At 41.8% G+C, this 27,771-nt stretch overlaps 1 protein-coding gene across 3 annotated transcripts; it reads left to right on the top strand.

The window, feature by feature from the left end:
- The first annotated feature begins 679 nt into the window (after positions 1–679).
- Lman1 (lectin, mannose binding 1) lies at positions 680–26,996 on the top strand. 3 transcript variants are annotated; one of them, XM_048363306.1, is made up of 14 exons: positions 680–946; positions 4,040–4,194; positions 4,307–4,414; positions 5,568–5,629; positions 6,578–6,677; positions 7,578–7,701; positions 9,726–9,784; positions 10,497–10,629; positions 12,201–12,394; positions 12,515–12,585; positions 22,232–22,382; positions 24,541–24,662; positions 24,936–24,998; positions 26,508–26,996. In XM_048363306.1, exons 1-13 carry the CDS (start codon positions 709–711, stop codon positions 24,970–24,972), a joined length of 1,554 nt encoding a protein of 517 aa, XP_048219263.1. In that variant the 5' UTR covers positions 680–708; the 3' UTR covers positions 24,973–24,998; positions 26,508–26,996. The 3 variants fall into 3 exon arrangements, with proteins under 3 accessions (XP_048219263.1, XP_048219264.1, XP_048219262.1); XM_048363307.1 differs by having other exon boundaries at positions 26,296–26,996; XM_048363305.1 differs by having other exon boundaries at positions 24,936–26,996.
- Positions 26,997–27,771: the final 775 nt, after the last annotated feature.

The following is a 27,771-nucleotide window of genomic DNA, read 5'->3' as shown; positions in this document are numbered from 1 at the left end:
GGCTATTAGAGGGGCTGAAGGAAATCATCTAGGTCCTGTGACTTTTGGCACCATTACTTTTAGTGGTAGCACGATGGCAGTTTCATCATCAGACAGTGAGTACACATTTCATGCAGGGAGAGAGACAAATTAGGAAAGGAAAGCCTTTAAGCTTCTGCCTTTTTATTTGGCAGGTGGCATTTCAAGCTACCTGTCTGAAAACTAGAGCAGACTGCAGAAAGGGCTTCTTTTAATCAGGACAGGAGGAGGGATGGGTTTTATGTGGGTATTGTGTAGAAATGTAAGCCTAAGGAAAGGACAAGCGGAAGAACGGAATGAGGTGGAGAAGAGATGTGAAAAGATAACTCGATTTGAAGTTATTTTACCTTCTCAGATTCTTAGGTCTCTTTAGTGGCTGGAGGAAGCCTCCTGCAGGTAGGCCTAGGGTAGCTCCTCCTGCAGAAAGGCTTAAACACCTTCCCCAGGACCCTGGAACCATACAAATAGCCCCGCCCACAGACCCGCCCCTTCTCGTGACCACGCCCCCAGCGGGCCACGCCCACCGAAGCTGGGAGCCAGACGGCTGACGGGATCCAGGGGCCGGGGGCGGGGCTCACCCCTTGCCCTCGGGGTCCCGCGGGCTCCACCAATCAGCGAGCGCCCTGTTGGCCATCCGCAGCCTCTGGCGCCCCTCCCTCTCCCGCCGGCCCGTGCGTCCGAGAATCCAAGATGGCGGGATCCAAGCGAAAGCGTCCCCAGGCCAGATCGCGACCGTTTTTCTACGCGCTGCTGCTGTCTCTCAGCCGCTTCGTCGGGGGCGATGGCCTGGTGGGCGACGCCGTGGCCGCCGGCGCCGCGGGCACGCCGGCCGAGCTGCCACACCGTCGTTTCGAGTACAAATACAGCTTCAAGGGACCGCACCTGGTGCAGAGTGACGGGACCGTGCCTTTCTGGGCCCACGCGGGGAGTAAGCCGGGGCTGGGGGGTGGGGGGGCCGTGGGGTCTCCGGGGCGGAGGCTCCGTGCGCCCGCGGCGGGGGCCGGCCTGGAGCGCCGCACGCCCTGGACGCCCGGTGGGCATCATCCCCCGGGGGCAGCCCCGGGCCCCGGCCCGTCCGGCCCTCGAGTTCTCCGCGTCCCCTCCCGCCGCCCCTCGCCGGCCTGCCTCGACCCCCCCCTTTCGGACTCTGCTGGCGGCGTGGTGTACCCCACCTCCACCCCCCTGCCCTCCAGCCGCCCCCCCCCACCCACCCCGGTGTCGCGTTTCACCCCGACGCCACGTCTCCGAGGGACACACGTCCCCCCTCCCTTCCCCTCCCCTCCCCGCCGCCCTGGCAGCCTCCTCCTCGCCCCTGCCTGTCTTTCCCCCCACCCCACCCCCGCGCCTCGGGGTTGCCCGAGCCTCCCCGACAGTCGGGGAATATGGTAGGCAGGTAGGTAGTAGGTACGCGTCCGTCTGCCTCGTCATAACCTTAGGTCTTGGCGTGGAGTCGCTTGACGGGCACCGTCTGGCTTTTTTTGCTTGGTACCAGGATGCCCCTTCCGGCGTCGTTTCTGAACCGGAGACGGGAGGCCTCTCGCTTTTCTCATTTCAAGGCAAAACAACAACCACTGGAGACGTGGACGTAATCACTGCTTCAAGTTCTGTCTTTCTCTGTGTTTGGTACTCCAGAGAAGAACCGTATCTGCCGTTTTATGCGCCGCCCGTGTCAACTGCTTACTAAGCTACGGCATCAGCCTTAGCACTTGGCATGTAATAAGCTCTGTTCGGGGACCATCAGATGCTTCCTGTGCAACAAGTAGCAAAGGCTTTTTTCTGTGACATGAATGTTAGGTGTGAATTCTGTTCTTAGGTGTGATTAAGCAACCAAGTATATATGCATGTGTTCTGGTCTTGTATATATTCTTTTAGGTTACCCAAAGCTGGAAACAAGGTTGTTGTTGTTTTTTAATGCACAGCAATTACTAAGTCGGAAGTACAGTTTTAAGAAAAGGCCATTTCCCTCGAATTAATGTGTAATTAGAAGGTTACATTTCAGTTTGATTTAATGGCCAAGTCATTAAGTCGTTGAAGTAGAGTGTAATTATGTTGTTACTTGGCATTCCTTATAAGCCTGCTGGGTATATTTTTAAATCAAGATTATATTGTTCCTAATACCCACAAAGATGATACACATGATACCAAACACAAGTTGTTGAAATTTTGTTTTTATTTTGGAAGAATGATGACTTGAGGGGGGGGGGGGGGGCGCTAGTCCTGGGGCTTGGAACTCAAGGGCTGAGCACTGTCCCTGACTTCTTTTTGCTCAAGGCTAGCACTCTACCTTTTGAGCCACAGCCCCACTTCCGGCTTTTTCTGTGTGTATGGTGCTGAGGAATGGAACCCAGGGCTTCATGTATAAGAGGCAAGCACTCTACCCCTAAGCCACATTCCTAGCCAGGATGATGACTTTTATTAATAGTAGATTTATTCACACTTTTTCAGTTTTGTACTACTCCATTGCCTACTTACGTCTCTCTCTCTCACATGTACACATCAGGAAATTAGAGACAGCAATCTGGAACTTAGTACCTTGACTTTATTTTACAGAACCACAACCAGTTAGTGTGTTGCAAACATGTAAGGATAATTACCTGAGGGATTTAAGTTGTGTGACTAGACTAAATTAAAAATTGAAATAGGAATTTTTAGCCATGCCTTATCTATATACTGTAGATGCTGGGGATTACTGATATCTATGTATATCTCTAGAGATCTATATCTTAGATATAGATATGTTTCTTGCTCTCTTGTTACTGTAATTTTTAGTCTCTCTGTTCTCTTAATGCCATTGTTCATCCCCACTCTTCATTGGCCCTCTGATCCATTAAAAAAAAGAGAGAGAAATCTGGTTTAATCATAGCCCTTTACAACTTCAAGATAAATCCGCGTTGTTTCTTAACTCTGTCCTCCTGCACTGTCAGTACACATCCTTAGGTCCAAAGGTGCATTAAAAAAAAAAAAAGATAACATTTTCTAACTATAGCTCTGAAAGTTCTTTCACCTTCAAACTCTGAGTTGGTCCTTAGCAGGCAGAGCAGGTATTGTCTGTTGTATATACAGAACAGTTAGTGTTTGGAAAGGTTAATGTTCTTAGAAAAGGTTATGAGGCTGGCAAATGTCAGGGCAGCTGAACTCAAAGTCTTCTGATTGTCAGTACTCTTCCCATGTTGTCCTTTCTCTAGCTTTTTAGTACTTGGATGTGATAGTAGCAGACTGTGAATGATTACCCCAGCAGTGTCTCTCTTCTTGTGAATGTGATATACAGTTGTTTTGTTTTCCAGCATAAATGTCAGAATGGTTATTGTTTGGGAGGAAATGCTAGCATTATTCAAAAGCTTTAGGCTTTATTAGTGCTTTGATAACCAAGCCCAATAACAAGAGGATTGAGACATTTATAAGCATACCTAGTTTTATCAAACATCAGTTTCTCATACCTCACGTGTTATGAGATTTTTTCACAAGTTCAAGTTTGGTGATGACGCTGTCTCACAAGTATATCAGCACTGTTCTTCCAACTGCTGATGATGACTAGTTTTCTTTAATAGAAGTAAATTATTTTTATTTAAAGTATATATAAAATTATTTTAGGCATAATTAGCTTGTACAGTTAATAGACTCAGGCATACTGTGTAACTTGGCTATATACTGAAAAGCTAGAACATTTGTGGCTTTCTTTATTCTGGAGTTTTGAAGCTGAAGTGGCATCCCCAACGCCTGAATACACACTTGCGTAACCTCTTGTATATACATGAAGTTGCTAGGTAGCTGATATAGTGCTTGCTTGCCATGTGCAAGGCCCTGGGTTTAATCCCTAGCACTCACAAGGAAGAAAAAAATAAATAAGAGATGTTAGCCCTCAAATTTCAAAGCCGTAACTTCCAACTGAAATTATTTCATAACAAAGTTATTCTATAGATTACAATTTGATCTTTATAGCTATCTATAACAGTTTAGTAATGATGTATTGAATTTTACCTAATTATAACTTAAAGTTTTTCTTCTCTGCCTTCTGCTATAGATGCTATTCCAAGTTCAGATCAAATTCGAATAGCACCATCACTAAAAAGCCAAAGAGGATCAGTGTGGACAAAGACAAAAGCAGCCTTCGAGAACTGGGAAGTCGAGGTGACATTTCGAGTGACTGGCAGAGGTCGGATTGGAGCTGATGGCCTAGTATGATCATTTCTGTTTTTGAAAGATACATACATGCAGTTACCGTAGTATAATGTATTGCAGTGTACGTGCACATACCACTAGCTTCTAACTTCCTTGTTTGTATTTTCAGGCAATTTGGTACACAGAAAACCAAGGTTTGGAGGGCCCTGTCTTTGGATCAGCTGATATGTGGAATGGTGTTGGAATATTTTTTGATTCTTTTGACAATGATGGAAAGGTATATTTATTGTCGGAACTGCTGCCCACTTTTTCTCCTAGCCAGGCTAGGCCATGAGGAGCATAGCTTTTCTAACAGTTGATGCACTTGACAATAGAGAACTCCTCAGGTGATAATCTCCATGTAGTAGAGGATTCAGCAACTAAGAACTATGCGGATAAATTTTTCATACACCAACTTAAAGTCATAATGGAGCCCTAAGTCAGAACTTTGCCATGACCTCTCTCCCTATCCAACTTGTACTTAGTAATTATGGTAAGTAAGCATGAGTCAGTCTTTAGATGTGGGCAGTGAAACCAATCGTGTGTAGAGACCATAACTGTTTACTTTCATAACAGTACCCTATGTATTACTACCTCTGACTGACTCACATATTCATACTTTTGCTATGTTTATGTTAACCACTTACTTGATCAGGTCAGTTTTTTTTCCTTTTAATGCCAGTACTGGGACTTGAACTCAGGGCCTGGATGCTGCCTTCCCTTAGCTTTTTCACACAAGGCTGGTGCTCTACCACTGAAGCCACAGCTCCACTTTTAGATTTTGCTGGTTAATTGAAGATAAGTGTTTGATGTCCTGCGCTGGCTGGCCTTGAACCTCAAATCTCAGCCACTTCGGTAGTTAGCATTACAGGTATGCGCCATCAGCACCCAGTTCAGGTCAGTTCTTAAAATGATTTCTCCTAAAACAGTGAAGAACAAATAAACTTGTGATTTAGCAGCTGGCTGTTTCTCTACTGGCTTTTTAAACATCACTATTAGCAAGTTAAAGAACTTTAGCAACTCCATAAATGTCAAGACCATCCTATTTTAAGCTTTTGAATCCTGGAAGCTATGTAAGAGACACATCAAGAATGATCTGGAGACTGTGAATATGGCCTAGTGGCAAGAGTGCTTGCCTTGTATACATGAAGCCCTGGGTTTGGTTCCTGAGCACCACATATATAGAAAAGGCCAGAAGTGGCGCTGTGGCTCAAGTGGCAGAGTGCTAGCTAGCCTTAAGCATAAAAGAAGCCAGGGACAGTGCTCAGGCCCTGAGTCCAAGCCCCAGGACTGGCAAAAAACGAAACAATAAAAGAATGATCTGGAATTTTTGTTTTATGTTCAGGAATTTAAAAGAAATGTTTTTCTTGTGTTTTTTGTTTTCTTTTTAGAAAAATAATCCTGCCATCGTAATTGTAGGCAACAATGGACAGATCCATTATGACCATCAAAAGTAAGTGTGTGATTTTTACATTATTTCCCATTTCTGCTTCTCATTGGAAACCTTGGGAACACTGAGCCAAATCTGAACCTTATAAAATGAGATTTATTTTTTGTTAGGAGATCATTTTGTAATGCAGTGAGAAGGTCTCATTTTAATTTGGTTCTATCTTAAAGTTCTTTCTATGGAAAAAAAATCTCAGATTTCAAAAATAAAGTGTAGCCTTGACCAAACTAATGAATACACAGTGTATGCCACTTATTCAACCTTGATACTGCTTTATGTAAAAACTGTAAATGGGTGGTGAAGCTTCTGAGTATTTAGCATACTTATAACGTTATGTACATTAGGCCTTGCATATGGCAGGCAAGCATTATATCACTTGAGCAATGTCTGCAGCCCCCTTATTTTTATACAAAAATGTATCTCTGCAAAAATGAAGAAAAAATATATATTATATATCTATATACAGAGATATGTGTAATAGAACCATCCAGTAAGGAAACTAACTTGTCTGTGCTCCAGTTTATTCTTTCCTGTCTTGGTGGTTTTCAGCCAGTTCAGGTTGGTCATCACCCAACCCTGGGCAGCTGTTTAAACTAGATATACCTGGGCCTTCTGCCCAGGTTCTGCTCAGTGGACTTAGAAGGAAGTCTACCAATGTGCATTTCTAAAAGCCTCACAAGAGATTTGGTTGTGCTGCAGGGTAGGTGACCTCTGTGCTGGTCTCCCCTGGCACAGAAGGTCATTCCCCTTCTTATCAACCCGTGGTGATATTAGCATCTCATGTCACCCAGCGTTCTCACAGGAAATACTTGTCTGCCATCTATTTGTGTCTTCTGAATAAATAACTTGAAAGTATCGTAACACTCGGTCATACCTTGCTCTTATTTAATCTTTAAGAATTTTAAGTGTTGAAACACATCCTAAGTCTGTTTGTTTCTTTCTTCCATGCTGTAGTGATGGTGCCAGTCAAGCCCTAGCAAGTTGCCAGAGGGACTTCCGTAACAAACCCTATCCTGTCCGGGCCAAGATTATCTATTACCAGAAAACATTGACAGTAGGTGATATAGTAAACAAATCACAGCTTTTTCGTAGGACTTTGAATTCTTAAAGTTAAAAGCACTTGATGCTAATGATGTTCGTGTACTTGTCAGTGTTTTTCTGTATAGAGTACAGATGTGGCTTTGGAGCTGGCAAACCTGAGTGTCGCCTAAACCTTTGCCAGCAGGTTTCCTTTGGTCAGTAGGAATTGAACTGTCCTTCTGTACGGCATATGTTACATATATATATCCAAGCCTTCCGGATGAGTCAAACAAAGAACATATAATGTAATGGACAACACACATAACCATTTCTGTGCAGTGTGACAAAGACAGGGTCACCATTAAGGAATCTTGGGTTTGAATCTTGTAATCCTGTAAGAGTACAAGGAAGGTCAGGAACTGTTTTTCAGAGTTGAGCTATGACTGAAAGCAAAAGCAAGAGTGTGTGTGTGTGTGTGTGTGTGTGTGTGTTTTCTAGCCACAGAAAGCAGGCACAGGGCCTTGAAAGAAGTTGAAATAAAGCAAGAAGAGAAATGATCCAGTCTGCGGTTTTGAAAGATAAGTTAGGGCCCAGTGCTGTTCAAATGGTATGTGTGAAAGGAGGAAAAGGTCAGATGATTTAGACTCCTGACCCTTAAAGTATCACACTGTGCTGTGTACTCTATGCACAGTTGACCTCCCGGTGACTAGATCATGGAGAAATTGAATGTGGGAGACTTTCCAGTACTTGGACAGTGCCGTACCAAGTAACTAACAAAACTGACTTATTGTACAGTGCTACCACATGAGAACTATTAAATTAGCCTTTATAATAATGAAAGGAAGATTGAATATTATTAGTCATGAAATTGACAAACTGAAATTCACTCCATAATGTCTGTTATAAAAGCTGAGGCTATAATTTTTCTTTCTAGGTAATGATTAATAATGGCTTTACACCAGATAAGAATGATTATGAATTTTGTGCCAAAGTAGAAAACATGGTTATCCCCCCACAAGGACATTTTGGAATATCTGCTGCCACAGGAGGTCTTGCAGGTAAGTCTTTTATTGAAAATGTATGGACTGCATCTTACTGGTAATAGTACAGTTTCATGACTTATATGCTTGCTTATGTAGAATCATGTAGATTATTTTGGCACCTTCTCTTAGTCTACTGTGCCATTCTTTTGCTTGGTTGGGACTGTTCAATTCTGTGCCTGTGTTCTACAGGTAATATGATTGCTTCAGGTACATAAAACATGCAGATTACAAAATCATTGTGGGTGTTCTTTTATAGTAAAGGGACCATGTGTACTGTAGAGGCTATAAGAGATTAATTGCCAATTGTTTGAAGATTCTGTGGGTTGACACATCACATACAAATGAATTTGACAACCTTATTAAATACTGTTTAGGGACCAGACTTTAAACAAAGATAAAGTTATTCCATACTGATACAATTGTGTGTTTATATGGTTCAAGGCATTTTTAAATAATGTTCAAGGGGCTGGGGATATGGCCTAGTGGCAAGAGAGCTTGCCTCATATACATGAGGCCCTGGGTTCGATTCCCCAGCACCACATATACAGAAAACGGCCAGAAGTGGCGCTGTGGCTCAAGTGACAGAGTGCTAGCCTTGAGCAAAAAGGAAGCCAGGGACAGTGCTCAGGCCCTGAGTCCAAGGCCCAGGATTGGCCAAAATAAGTAAATAAATAAATAAATAATGTTCAAATGGACAAATTGCATAACCCAGGAAGAGAGGGAGAAGTCGTGTGTGGGGTGTGTGTGTGTGTGTGTGTGTGTGTGTGTGTGTGTGTGTGTGTATGTGTGTGTGTACACATGTGTACTATGAGCCAAAGCTCCACTTCCAGTCTTCTACTGGTTAATTGAAGAGAAGAGACTCACAGACTTTCCTGTTTGGGCTGGCTTTGATCCTCAGATCTGAGCCTCCTGAGTAGCTAGGATTACAGACCTGAGCTACCAGTGCCCAGTGAGAAATATTTTCAGATGAGTTTGCCACATCATAGATGAAAGGAGTTTCTGAAGCTCACAGTAGTGGTTATTTCCATGAAGTTATGATCTGATTCAAGTTACCCAGTTTATACTGCAATAGTGCATGTCTTTGTGTAATCTGTCTACATCTCTTGATCTCCATAAGAGTGGCAGAAAATGTAAAGATTACTACACACTTGAAATTAATTGCTCTGTGGATATGACCAGCCAGAACTGGAATTTAGTTCAGTGTTATGGGTTCAGTCTACAGTAGCAACTTAAAATGAACTTGGATTGGCAAAAAATTGAATGTCCCTTTAGTCAGATAATACCAAAAATATGTGAGCAGGATTTCATCTTATTTGGTAGGGTTTTGGGGTGAAATGTGGGAGTATTGTGGTCCCAGAATTAGGAGTTTACACTTATTTTGACCCTCTGTTTGTTCATCCCTCATCATACATTTATTAAACATCTGTTATATGGTAAACACTTATAAACATCTGTTATATGGTAAACACTTATAACAGATGTTTAATAAGTAGATATAGAAAAAGTGAGTGTACATCATTTTTTTCTTTTCTGTGCCATTTTACCATAATTTTTTAAAATTATAGGGCTGGGGATATAGCCTAGTGGCAAGAGTGCCTGCCTCGGATACACGAGGCCCTAGGTTCGATTCCCCAGCACCACATATACAGAAAACGGCCAGAAGCGGAGCTGTGGCTCAAGTGGCAGAGTGCTAGCCTTGAGCGGGAAGAAGCCAGGGACAGTGCTCAGGCCCTGAGTCCAAGGCCCAGGACTGGCAAAAAAAAAAAAAAAAAAAAAAAATTATTATTAAGTATTTGTACAAACAAGTTAGTTTACAATTCGGTAAGTCAGGTTGGTTAGGACAATGTACATCGTTTCTAATTTGATGAAGTTTTGATTTCCAATGCAATGAATTTTTGTCTCTTAATCTCAGAGAGCACTGTTGCTTCTGCCAAGTTAGAGCTAATTGTTTTTTGAAGCAGCAAATATTACACAGTAAATTGACAACTCTAAACATGATCTGTATTGGAACTTTTTCAGACTTTTTTTTTACTTCGTAGATGACCATGATGTTCTCTCTTTTCTGACTTTCCAATTGACTGAGCCTGGAAAAGAGCCGGTAAGTGAAGACAATGTTTTTCCAAGAGTTTATTTTCAGTTTTCCACACTGTTGCCTGATATCTGACTGGGAAGACTGTCCTAGGTTTATGTCTTGTTTCTCTTCTTCATTGCCCATGATCTTTGACAAATTACCGAACCTCTGGTATGCCATTTTCTTGATGGGTTAACAGATGCTGGTCCTGACCTCCTCATGATATTATAAGAATTATGTTAGACAGTGTGCTTATAGCCAAGTGCAAATGCATTTTGTGTCAGTAAATAGTCGTGGTCATTGTTATTTTTAGTGCTATTCTTAGTAGCAAGGTTAAATTGGGCCAGGTGCCAGTGATCAGACCTGCAATCTTTACTACTCAGGAGGCTGAGATTCAAGGATCAAGATTCAGAGCCCACCTGAGCAGAAAAGTCCATGAGACTTATCTCCAGTTAACCAGCAAAAAGCTATACGTGGAGTTGTAGCTCAAGCGGTTGGGTGCCAGACTTGATTGAAAAAGCTAAGGGACAGCACCCAGGCCCAGAGTTCAAGTCCTAGTACCAGCACCAAGAAGTTAAATAAAAGTGGCTACGATTTCAGTAGGAGTAAGCTTCCAACTAGTAGTGGAGTAGTTAGCATGAGAAAAGGTGAATGTATTAAGATGTCTCACTGGTTCCCTTTTCTGTTTTGTATGTTTGTGTGTGTATTTGTTTTTTATCTTAAACTTCAAAAAAAAAAGCCTACACCAGATAAAGAGATTTCGGAAAAAGAAAAGGAAAAGTATCAGGAGGAATTTGAGCACTTTCAACAAGAATTAGACAAAAAAAAAGAGGAGTTCCAGAAGGACCACCCTGACCTGCAAGGGCAGCCCGGTGAGTCACCGCGAAGCTCCTGTTGGTGCCACAGCTGTAGCCCTCGCTGAACATTGCATGTTGTGTCTGTATTACCCGACTCATCCCTGCTCTCGGGACTTAACACCTTCCAAGACACTTCTGGAAATAGTGATGAGCAAATCTGTAAGGGTGTGTGGGTGGTAACAGTAAGTGTGGCTTTAGTGAAATGGGAGTAAGTAGTACTGTGCTTGCAGAGATGAACAGTGAGGCACTGGAGTGGAAGCTCTTAAGAGCTGTGGGTGTGGCTCAGAAGTCTGCCTAATAAGCTCAAGGCCCCGAGTTCATATCCTAGTACCGTCAAAAGGCAAGAGTGGTGGGCTGGGGATATAGCCTAGTGGCAAGAGTGCCTGCCTCGGATACACGAGGCCCTAGGTTCGATTCCCCAGCACCACATATACAGAAAACGGCCAGAAGCGGCGCTGTGGCTCAAGTGGCAGAGTTCTAGCCTTGAGCGGGAAGAAGCCAGGGACAGTGCTCAGGCCCTGAGTCCAAGGCCCAGGACTGGCCAAAAAAAAAAAAGGCAAGAGTGGGAATTTTGTAAAGATGGGCATTTTTTTTGCCATGTTCAGCATTAGAACCCCAAGCCAAAACCATAGCAATGTAGTACTAGTAGCTAAGGCACAGTATTTGTTAAGTGAAATTACTAAGGTTTATGTCTGCTTTTAATCATCACCATAATGATAACAAACACTTGAAACCTATCAAAACTATTGGGAGAGTAAGTGATAACTATTTCTCTTACTACTAAGAATCCTTTAATGGGTAAAATTTAGAATGCTAGTCTAATCCAGTGTAATTAAGATTCTTAAGTTATGTCAAAGCTGCACGTTAAAGAAAATAGTGTGACTTTATGTTATCTGCTAGGTTTTTCATCTGAGTTTCTCCCTATGAGCATAAATTATTAAGACTATAATAAAGCCTTTGGCGTGCTTAGATCTACAATAGTAAACAGAAAGAGTCAGACCTAATGGAAATAAAAATGCAATGTAAATTAATTTGTTTTAAACATTATAGCATAATCCCTTATGTTTATATCCTGGAACTGATTGTAGTATGTGAAGAAACACATTTCTATATGTACATGTGCCTTCTATACATATATAAGGCATATAATCTATACACAGCTTGGTGTATTTTGGCAAATGTGTGCACTAAACCATCACCCAGATCAGTGTACAGAATGTTTATGTCACACTTTGTCCCTCATCCTTCTTCAAGTATAAACACTTTCCCCCCAGAGACCATCACTATTTTATTTCTAACATACTACACTGGTTATCTGTAATGAAATCATGCTGTGTAAATGAAAGAGAAAATTACTTTTAAGTAGAAAAATTCAGACCTAATTTATAAGTGTTAAGTCATTGGATAGTAAAAAAAACAGTTACTTAGTTGTGGTTGAATTAATTGTATGCACATGTACTGTTTGGGAGATGATGCCACAAAGTTGGTGATATTCTAGTTTGGGCATGTGTTGGCAGTTGTGCCAGTTGTAGTACTTCAGAACCATCTATGTAGTCTATTCATTTTAATTTGTAATCACTTTTCAGCGGATGATGTATTTGAGAGTGTAGGAGATCGTGAGCTAAGACAAATCTTTGAAGGTCAGAACCGTATTCATCTTGAAATCAAGCAGCTGAATCGGCAGTTGGATATGATTCTGGATGAGCAGAGAAGATATGTCTCGTCGCTGACAGAGGAGATCTCTAAAAGAGGAGCCGTGGTCCCAGGGCAGCATGGGCAGGTGCGCATTCAAATCCACAGATAGGCCTTACCCTTTGCCTGACGGGAAGGAGAAAAGAAGGGCTGCTGTGTTCAGTGCTCCAGTAGGAGAAGTGTTGAGCTGTCATCTTTTTTCCTCCAGATTGGTCAGCAAGAACTGGATACTGTTGTGAAAACCCAGCAGGAGATTATGAGACAAGTGAATGAAATGAAGTAAGTATATAAGAGTAGTGTCTCAGTGTTATGTGATATCCTAAAGAAAGGTGTACATGCACTGCACTGTTGTAATCTTTCTCCATGAAGGTAAGAATCACATTCTGAGTTTATTTTGTGAAAACAGGGGTATTAAGACATTTTAATATTTTAAAAACTCCATGTCAGCATCAACATTTTAATAAGTATTTTTAGGCTGAAAAAGCAAGAACTGAGCATCTTTTTATTTTATTGTCAAGGTGATATACAGAGGGATTACAGTTACATATGTAAGGTAGTGAGTACGTTTCTTATTATACTTGTCCCCCCCCCCCCAAAAAAAAAAACTGAATATCTTTACAAACAAAAAAGTTTATCATAAGTACTTGGTAAAGGCTGGCGTGTGCTTATATTTAGGGAACACAAAAAGAATATGGAGTTCTGTGTAACAGATGTATGAGCAATACTAGGGGAATAAGCATGTTCAGAGCTCCAATATAGCAAACAGTGCAGGAACTCTGTGTGTGTGTGTGTGTGTCTGTGTCTGTGTGTTATACTAGGAATTGAATTCAGGGCTTGAACTTAGGGCATTGCACTTGGTAGGCAAGCACTCTACCACTCTATCCCCAGCCCTTTTTGTTTTAGTTACTTTTCGTCCAGGGTGACCGCAGGCCTATGATGCTCCTCTCTCTTCCAGATAACTGGGACTACAGGTGTGAGCTACTGTGCCCACCTAAAGGAACTTCTTTTTCTTTTTGATGCCATGAAGCTACTTGTAGAAGCCATGTGACAACTTCTTTCATTCCCATTTTGTACCCTGAGAGACACTGGACAGAAGTAGAAACAGAGAGAAGATAAGAGACTTTGGAATGTGACAGCAAATTTCTAATATGAATGGTTTGCTTGTGCACTTTGTATTTCTTAATGCCTAGAGCAGAGAAAACAAGTCAAAATGTCACATTTTCATAGCTGAACTTTTAGAGCACTGACATCTGGAGGTACAAAGACCACCTGACAACTGAAAATGTGTATAAACTTTTGATCTTTATCATAAAAATCACCTCTCAAATCCTGAGCAAATGAATAGTTGAGCCGTTCAAGCAGCTAAAGCTGCATGAATAGAATCCTTTTATGAATATAGACTTAGTCTTGTAACCTGGTTTTCAGAATATTAATTTTGATCTAATTTTTGACTTTAGAAAATGAAAAACAATTACTGTGCTATTGAACTCTTACCTAACCACAATATAATTGTCAGAACCAGGAAGTTGACATTGGTACAGTACAGTAACTTAAAGCGCTGATCCTGGTGCTCCCATCCCTGATGTAGACAGAGGAGACCTGCGCATGCGGGTGTGCACGTCTCCTGTCACCTCCCACTTTACCCCTGCCGCCTGCTCCCAGCTCCCCTGGGATCTCACCTGCTCCTACCTATTTTTAGTCTTTCTTCTGTGAAGGGTGCCGTGTTCCAGATGCTCTTAGCGTCCACGCTGTGCTTAGGAATTCCCAGTCCCCCAACTCTCCTGCCCACGGAAGCATTTGGTACAGACCTGCCTTTCAAACTCCCACTTAACCAGTAAGAACAAATGGCATCCGTGTAAGTTAACGCAACTGTGCGCTAGGACTTCTGATTTTAGCTTCAGAAGGAAATGGAAAGGGACAGGAAATTGTTGCCTTTACAGCTCACAAGGGCTTGTGTTTTTTTTTTTTGTGGATTTTTGTGTTAGGAAATCTTAGCTTTTTTTTTTTAATTTTTTTTATTATTAATTGAACATAAAATTTTTTTACAAGGTGTTGTGCAAAGAGGGTGCAGTTACATAGTAGGGCAGTGTGTACATTTCTTGTGATATCTTACAACCTGTTTTTCCATCCCTTGTCTAGGTCAGGTAGACCCATATGCAATATACAGTGTATCAAGCACATATACAGTGTTCACAGACTTGGTCTCTACTGTCTCTCCATCTCCCTTTATTAACAGTCATATATCAGGGAGATCATGCCCCTTTGTTTTCTGTGTTCTAGGCTTGTCTCACTCAACATTATTTGTTCGAGTTCTGACCATTTCCCTGTGAATAACAATATTTCACCATTCCTAATCGCTATGTAGTATTACATTGTGTATAAGTACCATATTTTTTGGATCCATTCATCTGTGGAGGGGCATCTGGGTTGTTTCCAAATTTTGGCTATTGTGAATTGTGCTGCGATAAACATGGAAGTACAAATGTCCTTTTGATATCTTGGGTTTTGCTGTTTAGGATAGATGCCTAGGAGTGGTATGGCTGGGTCATAGGGTAGGTCTATATTGAGCTTTTTGAGAAACCTCCATACTGTTCTCCAGAGTGGTTGTACTAATTTGCACTCCCACCAACAATGGAGAAGGGTTCCTCTTTCCCCACAGCCCCTCCAGCATTTGTTGTTTCCTGAGTTCAGAGTATAGGCCATTCTAACTGGGGTGAGGTGGTATCTCAGGGTTGTTTTTATTTGCATTTCCTTTACTAGCAGGGATGTTGAGCATTTCCTCATGTGTTTCTTTGCCATTTTTATATCTTCTCTTGTGAAGTCTCTCTTTAGCTCTTTTGCCCATTTCCTAATAGGTTTATTGGGCTTGGATGGGCTTAGTTTTTTGAGTTCTCTGTAGATGACAGATATCAGGCCTTTGTCTGTTGCTGTGCTGGTAAATATCCTTTCCCATATCGTTGGCTGTCTTTCTATTTTGGTGGCTATGACCTTAGCTGTGCAGAAACTTTTTAATTTGTAGTAGTCCCATTTGTTGAGTCTTTCCCCTATTTGTTGTGCCCCTGGGACTCTATTCAGGAAGTTCCTTCCTGTGCCTATAAGTTCTAGTGTCTTTCCTACTCTGTCCTTCAGTAGTTTCAAGGATTCAGGTCTGATGTTGAGGTCCTTGATCCATTTTGAGTTGATCTTGGTGCATGGTGATAGGCTTGGGTCTACTTTGAGTTTTCTGCATATGGCTGCCCAGTTCTCCCAGCACCAGTAGTTGAAGAGGCTATGTTTATTCCATTGTATGTCTTTAGCTCCTTTGTCGAATATCAGTTGGCTGTAAGAGTGCGGTTTTATTTCTGGGTCTTCAATTCTAATCCACTGGTCTTCCGATCTGTTTTTATACCAATACCATGCTGTTTTTGTTATGATGGCCTTGTAGTAGAGCTTGAAGTCTGGTATGGTGATACCTCCTGCACTATGTTTTTTGCCTAGAATTGCTTTGGCTATTCTAGGTTTTTTGCTGTTCCATATGAATTTATGGATTGGTTTCTCTATTTCAGTGAAGAATGTGGCTGGGATTTTGATAGGTATTGCATTGAATTTGTATAACAATTTGGGCAATATGGCCATTTTCACTATATTGATTCTGCCTACCCATGAGCATGGGAGGTCTTTCCATCTCCTTGTGTCTTCTTTGATTTCCCTTATTAGATTTTTGTAGTTTTCATTGAATAGGTCCGTCACGTCCTTGGTTAAGTTGGTCCCTAGGTACTTTATTCTTTTTTTGGCTACTGTAAATGGAATTGTTTCCATAATTTCCTTTTCTGTTTGTCTATTGCTGGTGTACAGAAAAGCTGCTGACTTTTGTGGATTGATTTTGTATCCTGCTACTTTGCCAAATTGGTTTATTAGATGTAGGAGTTTGGGTACTGAGTTTTTTGGGTCCTTGAGATATAAGATCATGTTGTCTGCGAATAGGGATAACTTGATTTCTTCCTTGCCGATGTGGATCCCTTTGATGTCCTCCTCTTGCCTTATTGCTATGGCTAGGGATTCCAGTACTATGTTGAACAGAAGTGGGGAGAGTGGGCATCCTTGTCTTGTTCCTGTGTTTAGGGGGAATGATTTAAGTTTCTCTCCATTTAATATGATATTAGCAGTTGGTCTGTTGTATATGGCTTTTATTGTTTTGAGGAATGTTCCATCTATTCCTGTTCTCTCCAAAGCTTTTAATAGGTATGGATGTTGTATTTTGTCGAAGGCTTTTTGGGCATCGACTGAGATAACAATGTGATTCTTGATTTTAGTTCTGTTTATGTGGTGAATTACATTGATTGATTTACGGATGTTGAACCATCCTTGTGACTGAGGGATGAAGCCTACTTGGTCATGATGTATGATATTCTTGATCACTTTCTGGATCCTGTTAGCTAATATTTTATTGAGGAGCTTTGCATCTGTGTTCATTAGTGATATTGGTCTGTAGTTCTCTTTTTTTGTTGGATCTTTGCCTGGTTTGGGGATGAGTATGATATTAGCTTCGTAGAATGAGTTTGGGATTTCTCCCTCCGTTTCTATTTCGTGGAAGAGTTTGAGGAGTATTGGAATTAGCTCCTCACTAAAGGTTTTGTAGAATTCGTTGGTGAATCCATCTGGGCCTGGGCTTTTCTTAGTAGGGAGGTTCTTGATTACCTCCTGTATCTCACCGTAAGTTATTGGTTTATTTAGTTGATTTATTTCTTCTTGGTTCAGTTTGGGCAGTTTGTATTTCTCTAAGAATTGATCCATTTCTGTAAAATTATTGTTTTTTGCTGAGTAGAGGTTTTGGAAATAGCTCCTTATGATTGTTTGGATATCGTGTGTACTTGTTGTAATTTTTCCTGTGGAGTCCCTGATTTTACGAATATGAGTCTCTTCTCTTCTTTTTTTTGTGAGTCTTGCAAGGGGTCTGTCAATTTTGTTTATTTTCTCAAAGAACCAGCTTTTAGTCTTATTTATTTGTTGAATGGTCTTTCTATTTTCAATCAGATTTATCTCTTCTTTAATCTTTGTAATCTCTCCCCTCCTAGTCGTTTTAGATTCTGTCATTTCTTGTTTCTCCAGTTGTTTTAGTTTCATCGTGAGGGTATTCACCTGCTCTGCTTCCATTCTTTTAATGTGGGTACTGAGTGCAATGATCTTGCCCCTCAGTACTGCCTTAGCTGTGTCCCATAGGTTTCTTTGTGATGTGTTTTCTTTGTCATTGTGGCTTATGAATTCGTTGATTTCATCTTTAATTTGATCTGTGGCCCAAGTGTTGGATAGCAGCGTGGGGTTTAGCCTCCAAGAGTGTGTATAGGCTCTGTGGTATCCTTTGTTGTTGAGGGTTACCTTTAATCCACTGTGATCAGATATAATACATGGGATGATGTCAATACTTTTGTATTTGCTGAGGTTCTTTGTGTGGGCTATGACGTGGTCTATTTTGGAATATGATCCATGGGCTGCTGAAAAGAAGGTGTATTGGGTCTCTGTAGGGTGGAAGGTTCTATATAGGTCTGTTAGATCCATTTGGGAAATGGTGTTATTTAGGTCCTCAGCTCCCTTACTAATCCTCTGGGTGTTGGATCTGTCTCTTGGAGAGAGAGGAGTATTAAAGTCACCCACTATGATTGTGTTTGCATCTATCTTGCTCTGTAATTCTGTGAGAATTTGCTTGACATATGTCGGGCCTCTTTTGTTCGGTGAGTATACATTTATCACCGTGATGTCTTGATTCTGGATTTTTCCTTGTATTAATATGTAGTGTCCTTCTTTGTCTTTTTGAGTGGGCTTTAAAGAGAAGTCCAGCTTGTCTGAGATCAGAATGGCTACACCTGCCGTTTTGGTGGGTGCATTTGCTTGGTAGATCTTGCTCCATCCTTTCACTCGAAGCCTGTTTTTGTCCCTTGCTGTAAGGTGGGTCTCTTATAGACAGCAGATGTCAACTTTTTGTTTGCGGATCCATTCTGCCAGTCTGCTCCTCTTGATCGGGGAGTTTAAGCCATTTATATTTAAAGAGATCAAGGATAAGGGTGTTTTTTCTCCTTCCATTTTCTTGTTGGGCTGTTTTTTCCTGGTTTTTTTTTTTTTTTTCCTTGTCTTTAGTGAGCTGGTCTTTCTGCTAGACTTTGGCTATTGAAGTTTCTTTCTGATTCTGTCTGTGTGTCTTTTACGATCTCTGTTGGGTGGGCTTCCCCTCTTAATATTCGCTGTAGGGCTGGTTTTTTATTCACATACTCCTTTAGCTCCTCTTTGGTGTGGAAAGATCTGGTTCTCCCTTCGAATGTGAACTCCAGTTTCGCTGGATATTTGATCCGAGGTTGTAAATTGTTATTCTGAAGTACTTGGATGGTGTTCTTCCACTCACTTCGAGCTTGGTAAGTTTGTGTGGATAAGTCGGATGTTATTCGAATCCTCTTCCCATTGAAAAAAGTTTCCTTCTTCGCTTTGGCTGAATTCAGAATTTGCTCTTTAATCTTGAGGTCTGTAGTCTTGAATATTATGTGCCTTGGGGTGGTTTTCCTGGGGTCTGGCCTGCCAGGTGTCCTATAGGCTTCGGTTACCTGGATGGGGTCCCCTGTGAGATTGGGGAAGTTTTCTGCAATAACTTTATTGAGAACATGATTAAGCCCTCTGCTCTGATATTCGGCTCCTTCTTCTATTCCAATTATGCGCAGATTATATCTCTTGTCTTTGTCCATTAGTTCCTGGATTAATCTTCCCTGAAGCTTCACCTTTTCTTGGAGTGTGGTCATTTTCTGGTTGTTGTCAGCTGCTTCATCGTCCAGGCGAGAGATTCTGGATTCCATATGGTCCACTCTTTGTGTTATGGTTTCAATTGCGGAGTTTATGGATGTCAGAGAGCTATTCATGGTTGTCATATCAGCTCTGATGGTGGAAATTTCTTCCTTTAAAGAGTTGTATTTTAAATCTATTTTTTCATGCATTTCAATTCTCAGGGTGTGGAGATTTTCTTTAAAGGCGGCTTGCATTGTATCCATTTTTGCTTCCATTTCTTTAAACGAGGCTTGCATTGTATCCAGTTTTGCTTCCATTTCTTTCTTGGCTTCCTGGGTGTCCTTCCAGATTTCCGCTCTAAACTCCTGGAATTGTTTTCTGATTTCATTTCTGACGGTTTCGATCATTCCTGTTAACATGGCCTCATTTGCTTTTTTATTCTCCATCTCCTCTTCAGTCGTGCTGCTTTTTGGAGCTGGCGAGTTGGCTTGTCCTTTGATGAACTGAGTTATGTTTCTTTGTGATTTGCACATCTGGAGGTCTGTGTAGATCTTCCCTCCCTTTTGTGTAGGCGTGTCTACGGCAGCAGGTGCTGTCGCTGTGGCCCCGCCCACCAGTGCAGGGCACGCCTACCAGAGCGGGCGTTTTCGCCGGGGCCCCGCCCTCCTGTGCACTGTGAGTCCCCTACAACAGGCACTTTAGCGGGGTATGCCTCCCAGAGCGAGCCCTGGGTTGTTGGGTTGTGCTTGCGCCCTCCCGCGAGTCCGTTGCGGGGGGAGGCAGTATGTGTGGGGCCCAGTGGGATCGACTGTCCGGGTGTGGCTTGGCACCCTCAGACCTCGCCTCCGCTGCGAGGAGGGGAAACGAGATCAGGCTCAGGTGACCCTGCTGGGCTGGTATTGCCCACCAGCGCCTGTGATTTTAGTTGTAAGAGTCCGAAAGGTCTAGGCGCCTCGGGTGGGGCTTGCCCTGCCGGCCGTCCCCCGGCCCCTGTTGGGAAGGGGACGGGGCCGGTTCTGCCAGTTCAGGAACCTTTGGGGGCTTGGGGCTGTTCCGCCCTTCCCCTGCTAGACTGGCTTCCCAGCGCCTGATGGGAGCTTCCCGCCTGATTTGGGGGTTCTTTGTTCCCACGGGAGTGGGGAGGGGGAGGGAGGGAGATATAGCTTCTTTGTCGGGCTTGGGTCTCCCGTTGGGGGAAGGGATTATGGGGGACTCACTTTTGCTGCTTTGTGTGTGTGTCCCGCGCCGCCGTTGGCCCTTCAGGGGTTGGCGAAGTGTCGTGGTGGCTTCCCCCGTTCCCTCTTTCTGCCGCGCTGGGTTCCCTTGTCCGAATCCGGTGTGGACCCGAACTTCTCGTCGCTGCCGGGTGTGTCTTGGTCCGCACCCTGCCTTGTGTCCGTGGGGTCTCCCGCTATATGGATTCTGCGCTCCTGGCAACCTGTCTAAATCTTAGCTTTTTTGAAGACAGAATCTTTAAATGTAGTAAGTCTTCCTCACTGTAGTATTTGATACTTGGACCCAATTCTCCATCTTGAAACTTTTCAAGACTTCTAGCATCCCATCTGTTGCTGGTGTCCTTTGACTCCTCTGCTTCCCTTAGTTTTCTTCACTTACTGCTCTATCTTCGGTCGTCCTGTAGAAGGTGCTTTTTCCTAGATTCTATCTAGCCTGCTTTAGGCCTCTTCCCTAAATTAAATGTCTCCCTTCTCCCACAGTTCTTCCTGCTAGACCTCTCCCCATCCTATAGTGCTCAGCCCTAGGTGCCCAGCTCAGTTAAACCACATTTTTCTTTGTAGTGCACTAGTTACTCTTATAAGACAGTGCTTCTAGACTGTTCGTCTCAGCAAGGCAGGAATTATATTTTTCTCGCACATTATTTCCCTAAAAATTGCTATCCAACACACAACATGCCCAAGTAAATGTTAGCAGGATCACGGGTGAATGAATGGTTGAGCAGGAGAACTTTGAGAGACTCAGTCTGTGTACATTTAAAGGACATTTTTCCTTAAGCACTATTCTCTTCTGAGAAGCAGTATTCTTAGAGTATTAAATATGACAGCATTTTTTACATTCACATGAAAAAGTTATATTTGGAGGGAAGCATTTTAGTCCTGGTGAAATGTAATTCTTAACTGGTGCTTTAGTTAAAAAGCTTCGTTCGATTCGTGAAAATTTTGAGCACACATGCTATTAAAAGAAAACTTAAATTGATTTGGAAAGGTCTGGATATTTCATACCTCCTTTTCAAGTATCTCTTTCTCCTGTGTCATATATAATTTTTTAAAATTTAGACATACCATTCAGTGTGACCTAACTATGGAATCATAGATTGCAAGGATGTCATGTGAAATGTCGTATGTGTTCAGAATTACCTTTCAAAAAGATCGCTACACTGAAGACTGACCACCATGCAATCCCTCAGCTTAAGCTGTGTTTCCTTCATATTTGAGCCAGGCAGAGGCTTCTTCAGTTGGCTTCCACTTGAAGCACTAGGTTTACATACTGGTGTCATTTGATAGAACCGCAGGGAGAAATAGGCACAATGAGCTTTTGTGTTGGAGGATTCTACAGTTTCTAGAACATTCACAGAACTCAAAGCTGCTTCACTCATTGCAACGAAGTCAAGTCAGCAAGGAAAATAGGGCTGGATGCACCGTGTTGGGGAGAGCGCTCCCCGCTGTAGTTGTCTTCTCCAGTCGCCTCACGGACAGGGGTCCTGGGGGAGCTCAGCGTGCAAGTTTTTTACCATGTTTGAAAGCAGTAGGCCTTCATTAGAAGCCTTGCTTCCAATTCGGAATTCTGCCCTTTGCCAAGGCTGTAGCAGGTACTGTGCTGTTCTCTTACAATGGCGAGCCGTGGCACCTCCCAAAACCCATAGGCAGCCACTCGGTCATGGCGTGGCTTCTTTTAAAAAACAAAAAAAAAATGAACTGTGAGTCCAGACTGGCCTCAAACTCTCCTCCTCTGACCTTTGCCTACCCAGTGGAGAGATTATAGGCATGTGCTACCATGCCTGGCTTCTATTTCGGTTGGTTGGTTGGTTGGTTTGGGTATTTTTTGTTGTTGTATTTAGTACCTACGGTGTTGAACTTGAGAAGCTTATAACCATTTAACCTATGACTGGAAAAAAAAAAGTTGTCTCTCTAGTGACTTCACTGGATAAAGGGATTTTCTGTTTCAGGAACTCCATGAGCGAAACGGTGAGACTGGTGAGTGGGCTGCAGCACCCGGGCGCCGTGGGCATCTACGAGTCCACGCAGCACTTCATGGACATCAAGGAGCACCTGCACGTGGTGAAGAGAGACATCGACAGCTTGGCGCAGCGGAGTCTGGTAACCTTCCCTCTCCTGTCATTACCACTGCCTCGGCAGCAAGAACTCCCTCCTGAGACACCGACTGCCCGAGGGGGCTGCTACTTGGCTTGATGTTAAGTTAGAATTGCCCACTGGCTCCCAGATTCCATCTGTTTTGGTTTCCTGGTTGCTTAAGGTTGGGACCAAGCTTCTTCTAGCCATTAACCCATTTTAGTCTTGTCTCTGACTCATGCGTGGGGTTTTTCATTCCATCTTTGACCTGTCTTTCCCTCCACATTCTGATCTGATCTTTCTTGCTATTTTGATAACCTGTATTTGCCACCATTTGTGGGATTGGACTGGATTCTTTCCCCACTCTGCAGTGGCCTTGGGTAAAACTTACATTCCTGTGTGACTAGTCCATGGTTCTTAGTCAAACTTATTAGCAGCAGTCCTGGCTGCTTACATTTTATATGGGGCTTTATCTTTTTTTTATTTTTTAATTAATTTATGTATTCATTGAGCCTCCCTACTACAAAAATCTTACTACCTTGAACTCTCAATCCTTCTACATCCCAAGAAACTGGGATTATAGATATGTATCACTGTGTCTGGCTTTTTAAATTTGAGGTTCCTTAAGAAATATGTTAGGTTAATATATTATTAATACCTAATTAGAGCAAGTTTCTCAAGCTCATTAGCTAGTACATAGTAAAGAGAAAACTTAGATCCTCAACTCAACTTCCAATCCTGTTTCCTTTATATTTTTGCTGTTGGTGGTGGTGGTTGCGGGGTTTGAATTCAGGGTCTGAAGTGCTGTAGTACCACTTCCGGTTTTCTGGTGGTTGGTTAGAATAAAAGTCTTACAGACTATCTTGTCTGGGCTGGCTGGCTTTGAATCGGGATCCTCAGATCTAGGCTTCCTGAGTAGATAGGATTACAGGCATGAGCCACCAGCACCTGGCTAATATGTACCGGATACCCAGGTGGGCCTCAACCCATGACAATAGTCACCAGCACTCAGTCAATTGGGCTAGGAGTCTTTCTTTAGCTGTGCATAGTGTCTGCTCACCACCACCATGGTGGTGACAAACAGCACCAGGGCCAAATAGGGCTGGGCTTTTAAAGGCAAGTGTCACATGTACCACTCGCAGGCCGTCATGGGGTAAGAAGCCCATTCACCACACACAGGTGGTCCGGCAGGTTCGGCCAGGCAAGCAAGCAGACAGACAGAAGCAGAATTGCTGTTAGTGATTACGATTCCAGTAAGCTCGGAAACAAAGCAATCAAAGCAATACAATTCTTGGTTCTGGGTGTGACTGGTCTTAATTAAACCTTACATCTTTCTCTTTTTGGGACTTCCCCTAAACTGAGTGGTCTTCCTCATTCCTTTCTTTTGCCAAGGTCCAGCTGCTTTTTGGGCTCCTGTTAATCCGCTTAGGTTTGCCCTTCCCCAGGCCCCCCACTACTTTGTCTAAGCCTGCTGTTTCTAGGGACTCAAAAAAAGGAGGTTCCCCTACACCTTTCACTTGGTTTCCACAGCTATGAATGCTAACTTTTTAAAATTGTTTGCAGTAATGGATTTTGAACTCAAGGTCTGACATGGCCTTTCTAAGTAGACACTACAAATAAATAAATAATTTTTGTAAATGTGGCTTAATTTTCTTACCGAGCATGACTTCTCATTCAAAGCATTCTTGTCCTAGTTCTATTTGAAACTATTCTCTCTTCCTCTTCCCTTTGATGTGATAGTCGATGCCACAGGTAGCACGTGTCCTGCAAAACTTTGCCTATCGAGATTATTGTATCGGAAATCAGTCGCTAGGTCTGAATAGACCTAGATGAAATCTTTGTTCCTGATACTTAATTTGCTCCTTAAAATGTAAGAAATACACAGGGAAATAGCGAATAAAACATCTATATTAGAAGATTAATCCAACATGTTGAGTGCTGAGATTGGAGGGTTGGAGTCTGGGGAAAAGCCATCATATTGTAAAGTAGTTCTGTGGTGGGCTAGCCTTGAAATTTATTGTCCAGGCTAGAACACATAAGTAAAAGTTAAAAGGGAAAAAAGACAGTTTTGAAAGTGAATAAATAAAAAGTTGTTTATATGGTATATTACGCGTTTTGTGACACTTTGCATTTATGTCTTTAAAAACTGCTAGTTTGATTATAATCAAAGTTTTTTGTCTTATAGTCATCCAATGAGAAACCGAAATGCCCCGAGCTCCCGCCCTTCCCATCATGCTTATCTACTGTCCACTTCGTCATATTTGTAGTGGTACAAACGGTGTTGTTCATTGGTTATATCATGTACAGGTAAGTCTTAATAAGATTCAACCTCCTATTTTCTGTTTCTGTTGTATTGAAACACTTGCTGGAGTTAAATATGCCCATAAAAACAGCTTTCAACAAACCAGTAATCATTTTATACAAAGTATATATTATTTCTAGTCTATTTCAGTTCACACTGAAAGTATAGAATATATGCTTCTCGATGTATTTTGTGCTTTCAAAAGCATTGGTATTTTAATGTCAAGTCAGTGCCAAATTTATGTGACCTCTTTTAATTTTCTTTTCCTTTATTTGTAGGACTCAGCAAGAAGCAGCTGCCAAGAAATTCTTTTGACCATCCTTTTTGTCTGTGTACATCCTGTATGTATGCACAAAAATGTTGTCTTTTTGAGGGAACTTAAGTGTTTAAATTACTTCATAAGCTAAATTATTAAATTTTGTATAAAAGAACTGTTTAAACATTGGTTTTCAGTGAGAATAAACCTTAAAGACAACCACATGTAAATGTGTTCATAGTTCCTAAATCTGTATAAATTTCAGTGCATTTCTGGTCAGTAGAATGCTGTCACTGATCAGAATACTGGAAAGTAAAAGGGTAAATAATAGAAAATGGGGGCAGCCCCTGCATTAAGAAAGTGTTACACCATCTAAATTTCCAGTAATGGAACGTCTTTATCTTACACAAATGCACTTGCCTCCTACACCCAAAATAAAAGGTCTAATTAAAAAGACCCTCATCATGTATGTGTAACCAAAGTCATTTTTAGAAGTCAGTTTCCTCACCTAACTTTCAAGTCCTCAGTCCTTAACACCACTTGCTTGGGAATCAAAGACTATTTTGCCTGAGGGCTTTAGAATGTTGACAATAGGCTCAGAACACTTAGAGAAATGTTTTTTTCCTTCTGCTATGTTTCACTTTTCAGTTTGGAGGGAAACGGATGAGGTCCTTTTTGCCTAAAAATATCATTTAGGTGGAAGCATTCCTCTGGTAATGATTTTTCGTAGATATTTTACCTGGTGGTATTTTTATTTCATGATGGCCCATGTTCTTGAATATTTTGATTCCAGTGGGGTCAGTTCAAATTATAAAATTCACTTTTATATTTTTTTAATTAAATGAATTTATTTCACCTCTTTTGTCTGGCATGTAATTTGTCTCTCATTGCATGTTCTGAGGATATTTAAATTCACAAAACCTACCACTACATTGTGGTTACAACTACATAACTAGAATTTGTGACTTCTTGAAGACTCTTGAAACAAGGAGGCTGTTATAGAATCAGTGTTAAGATTTTTGAAGGAAAATTTTGAAAAATTAAGGCAGTACTTGGAATTTCTTCTTTTTAATGCCAGATCTAAGGATATTGTGAAGCCCTTGTTGGTAAATTTAGCTAGGAAACATGAGACTGGAAGATTTTATAGTCTCTGTGCCTGGCTCTCGGTATTAGAGAAGCCATCTGTAAATGACATTTTTTAAAATGCAGGTTTACTTTTTGTTTTCATAGCTGATGTAGATTTTTGCTGTCTTTGAAATCCTTTTACCTCTTATGGAAAGTGATTGTCTTTTGTTTGCCATTGTGTCAGAGCACCCTGTGTTTATAAAATAGTATTTTTGAGCTCTTTCAAGGCTGAGTTTTCTCTTAAATGTCATTTACAGATTGGACTGACAGCTAAACCCTGTGTAAAGACCTTGTGAAGAACTACGCCCTGCGGCAGCACCTAACACATCCTGTATGCCAACTGCCGCACTACTGGCTATGTCGGCCTTGAATATCCCAGTGGTCACTCCAGCCACTTGAACATTCACAATGCTTCTCTCCCCCCCCCCCTTTTTTTTGTAGTGTTAATATTTTGAAATTCATGTTTCAGAGACATCGGCATCACAGAATTTACCATTTATTTCATGAAAAAAAAATCCTTTAGAAGAATTTAAACTATAGACTACAAAGCCTGGGAAATCTTCTTGAGATAAAAAGCTGCCAAACCCAGTGTTACTTTAAAGTCCCTGGTCACATGTGCCTGAACAGGAGAGAAATTCCAGATCTATGCAGAACCCATATTTCAGGCTAGAATTCAAGGGAAATCATCCTGATTGTTCCTGAAACACATGTAGGCGGCAATGTGGGACATGAGCTTGAAAACTGCTCAGTAACACGGTTCATGCAGGATGCTTCTCCGACTGTTGGAAGCTTGGTTTGTCTTCCTCAGAATCATTGGCTTTAGCCCATTTCTGAACAAAAGTGTTTGCTCTATGGAAAAATGGATCACTGCCAGAATTTTGTTTTCTTTTTTGTTATATGTAATTGAACTAATTCACTTCTATCTCACACCAGCAAGTATTTACAGGTGCCTTGGATTAAAAATTTTAAATGTAGGTCATTGTGTTTATGATGCCACTTTTTAAAAGAAAATGCAAATTACCTGTGGCTAATACCCTTGTTTAATGTACCTATTAGTGTTCTAACTGTTGGAATGTTATATTCAGCTTGAAACTTTACCATGAAGTAGCAAATGATAACCTGTGTTTTGTTACGTATTAAAGGTGTCTCAGTGTTTCTCAAAATGTGGTCCCTGGGCCATTTGGATCGTGAACTGTTTGTTAATAATACAGACTCCAGGGTCCTGTTCCAAGCCACGGCTTCAAACTCAGAGATAGGGTTTCAGAGCTCAGTGTTGAATGAGCATATTGGATGGTTCTAAGCCCACTAATGGTTGGGAATCACTAAAGTGAGAATGAAGAAAATAGGTATTTTGTTTAGTGCTGAACTGAGAGCCAGGCATTGGTTGCTCACACCTATGATCTTAGCTTCTCAGGTGGCTGAGATCTGAGGATCATGGTTCAAAGCAAACTCAAGTGGAAAAGTCTACAAAACTTTTCCAATCTCCATTTAACCACCAAAAGAACTGGAAGTAGTGCTATGGCTCAAGTAGTTGAGCACCAGCCTTGAGCAAAAAAGCTAAGGGACCAGCACCCAGGCCCTGAATTCATGCCCCAATACCAGTATGAAAGAGAATGACAAAAGAAAAAGCAAGCTAGCTGAGATCATAATTAATATTTTCATTAGCTATGAAATTAGCAGTGGTGCACTCTTCTTTTGTACTTGCAATTTTCCTAAAACTCTCGGTTTGTTAT

This window comes from Perognathus longimembris, chromosome 15, assembly GCF_023159225.1.
Source record: "Perognathus longimembris pacificus isolate PPM17 chromosome 15, ASM2315922v1, whole genome shotgun sequence".
Classification (NCBI taxonomy): Eukaryota; Metazoa; Chordata; class Mammalia; order Rodentia; family Heteromyidae; genus Perognathus; species Perognathus longimembris.
Note: the sequence above shows the minus strand (reverse complement) of the source record. Positions and strands in the feature narration are given on the sequence as shown.

Bases quoted from the DNA above. Each gene is read 5' to 3' on its own strand.
- Lman1 (XM_048363306.1), top strand. From the start codon at position 709: ATGGCGGGATCCAAGCGAAAGCGTCCCCAGGCCAGATCGCGACCGTTT. The intron at 4,415-5,567 runs GTATATTTATTG...TTTTCTTTTTAG, and splicing joins CTTTTGACAATGATGGAAAG to AAAAATAATCCTGCCATCGT. The intron at 7,702-9,725 runs GTAAGTCTTTTA...TTTACTTCGTAG, and splicing joins TGCCACAGGAGGTCTTGCAG to ATGACCATGATGTTCTCTCT.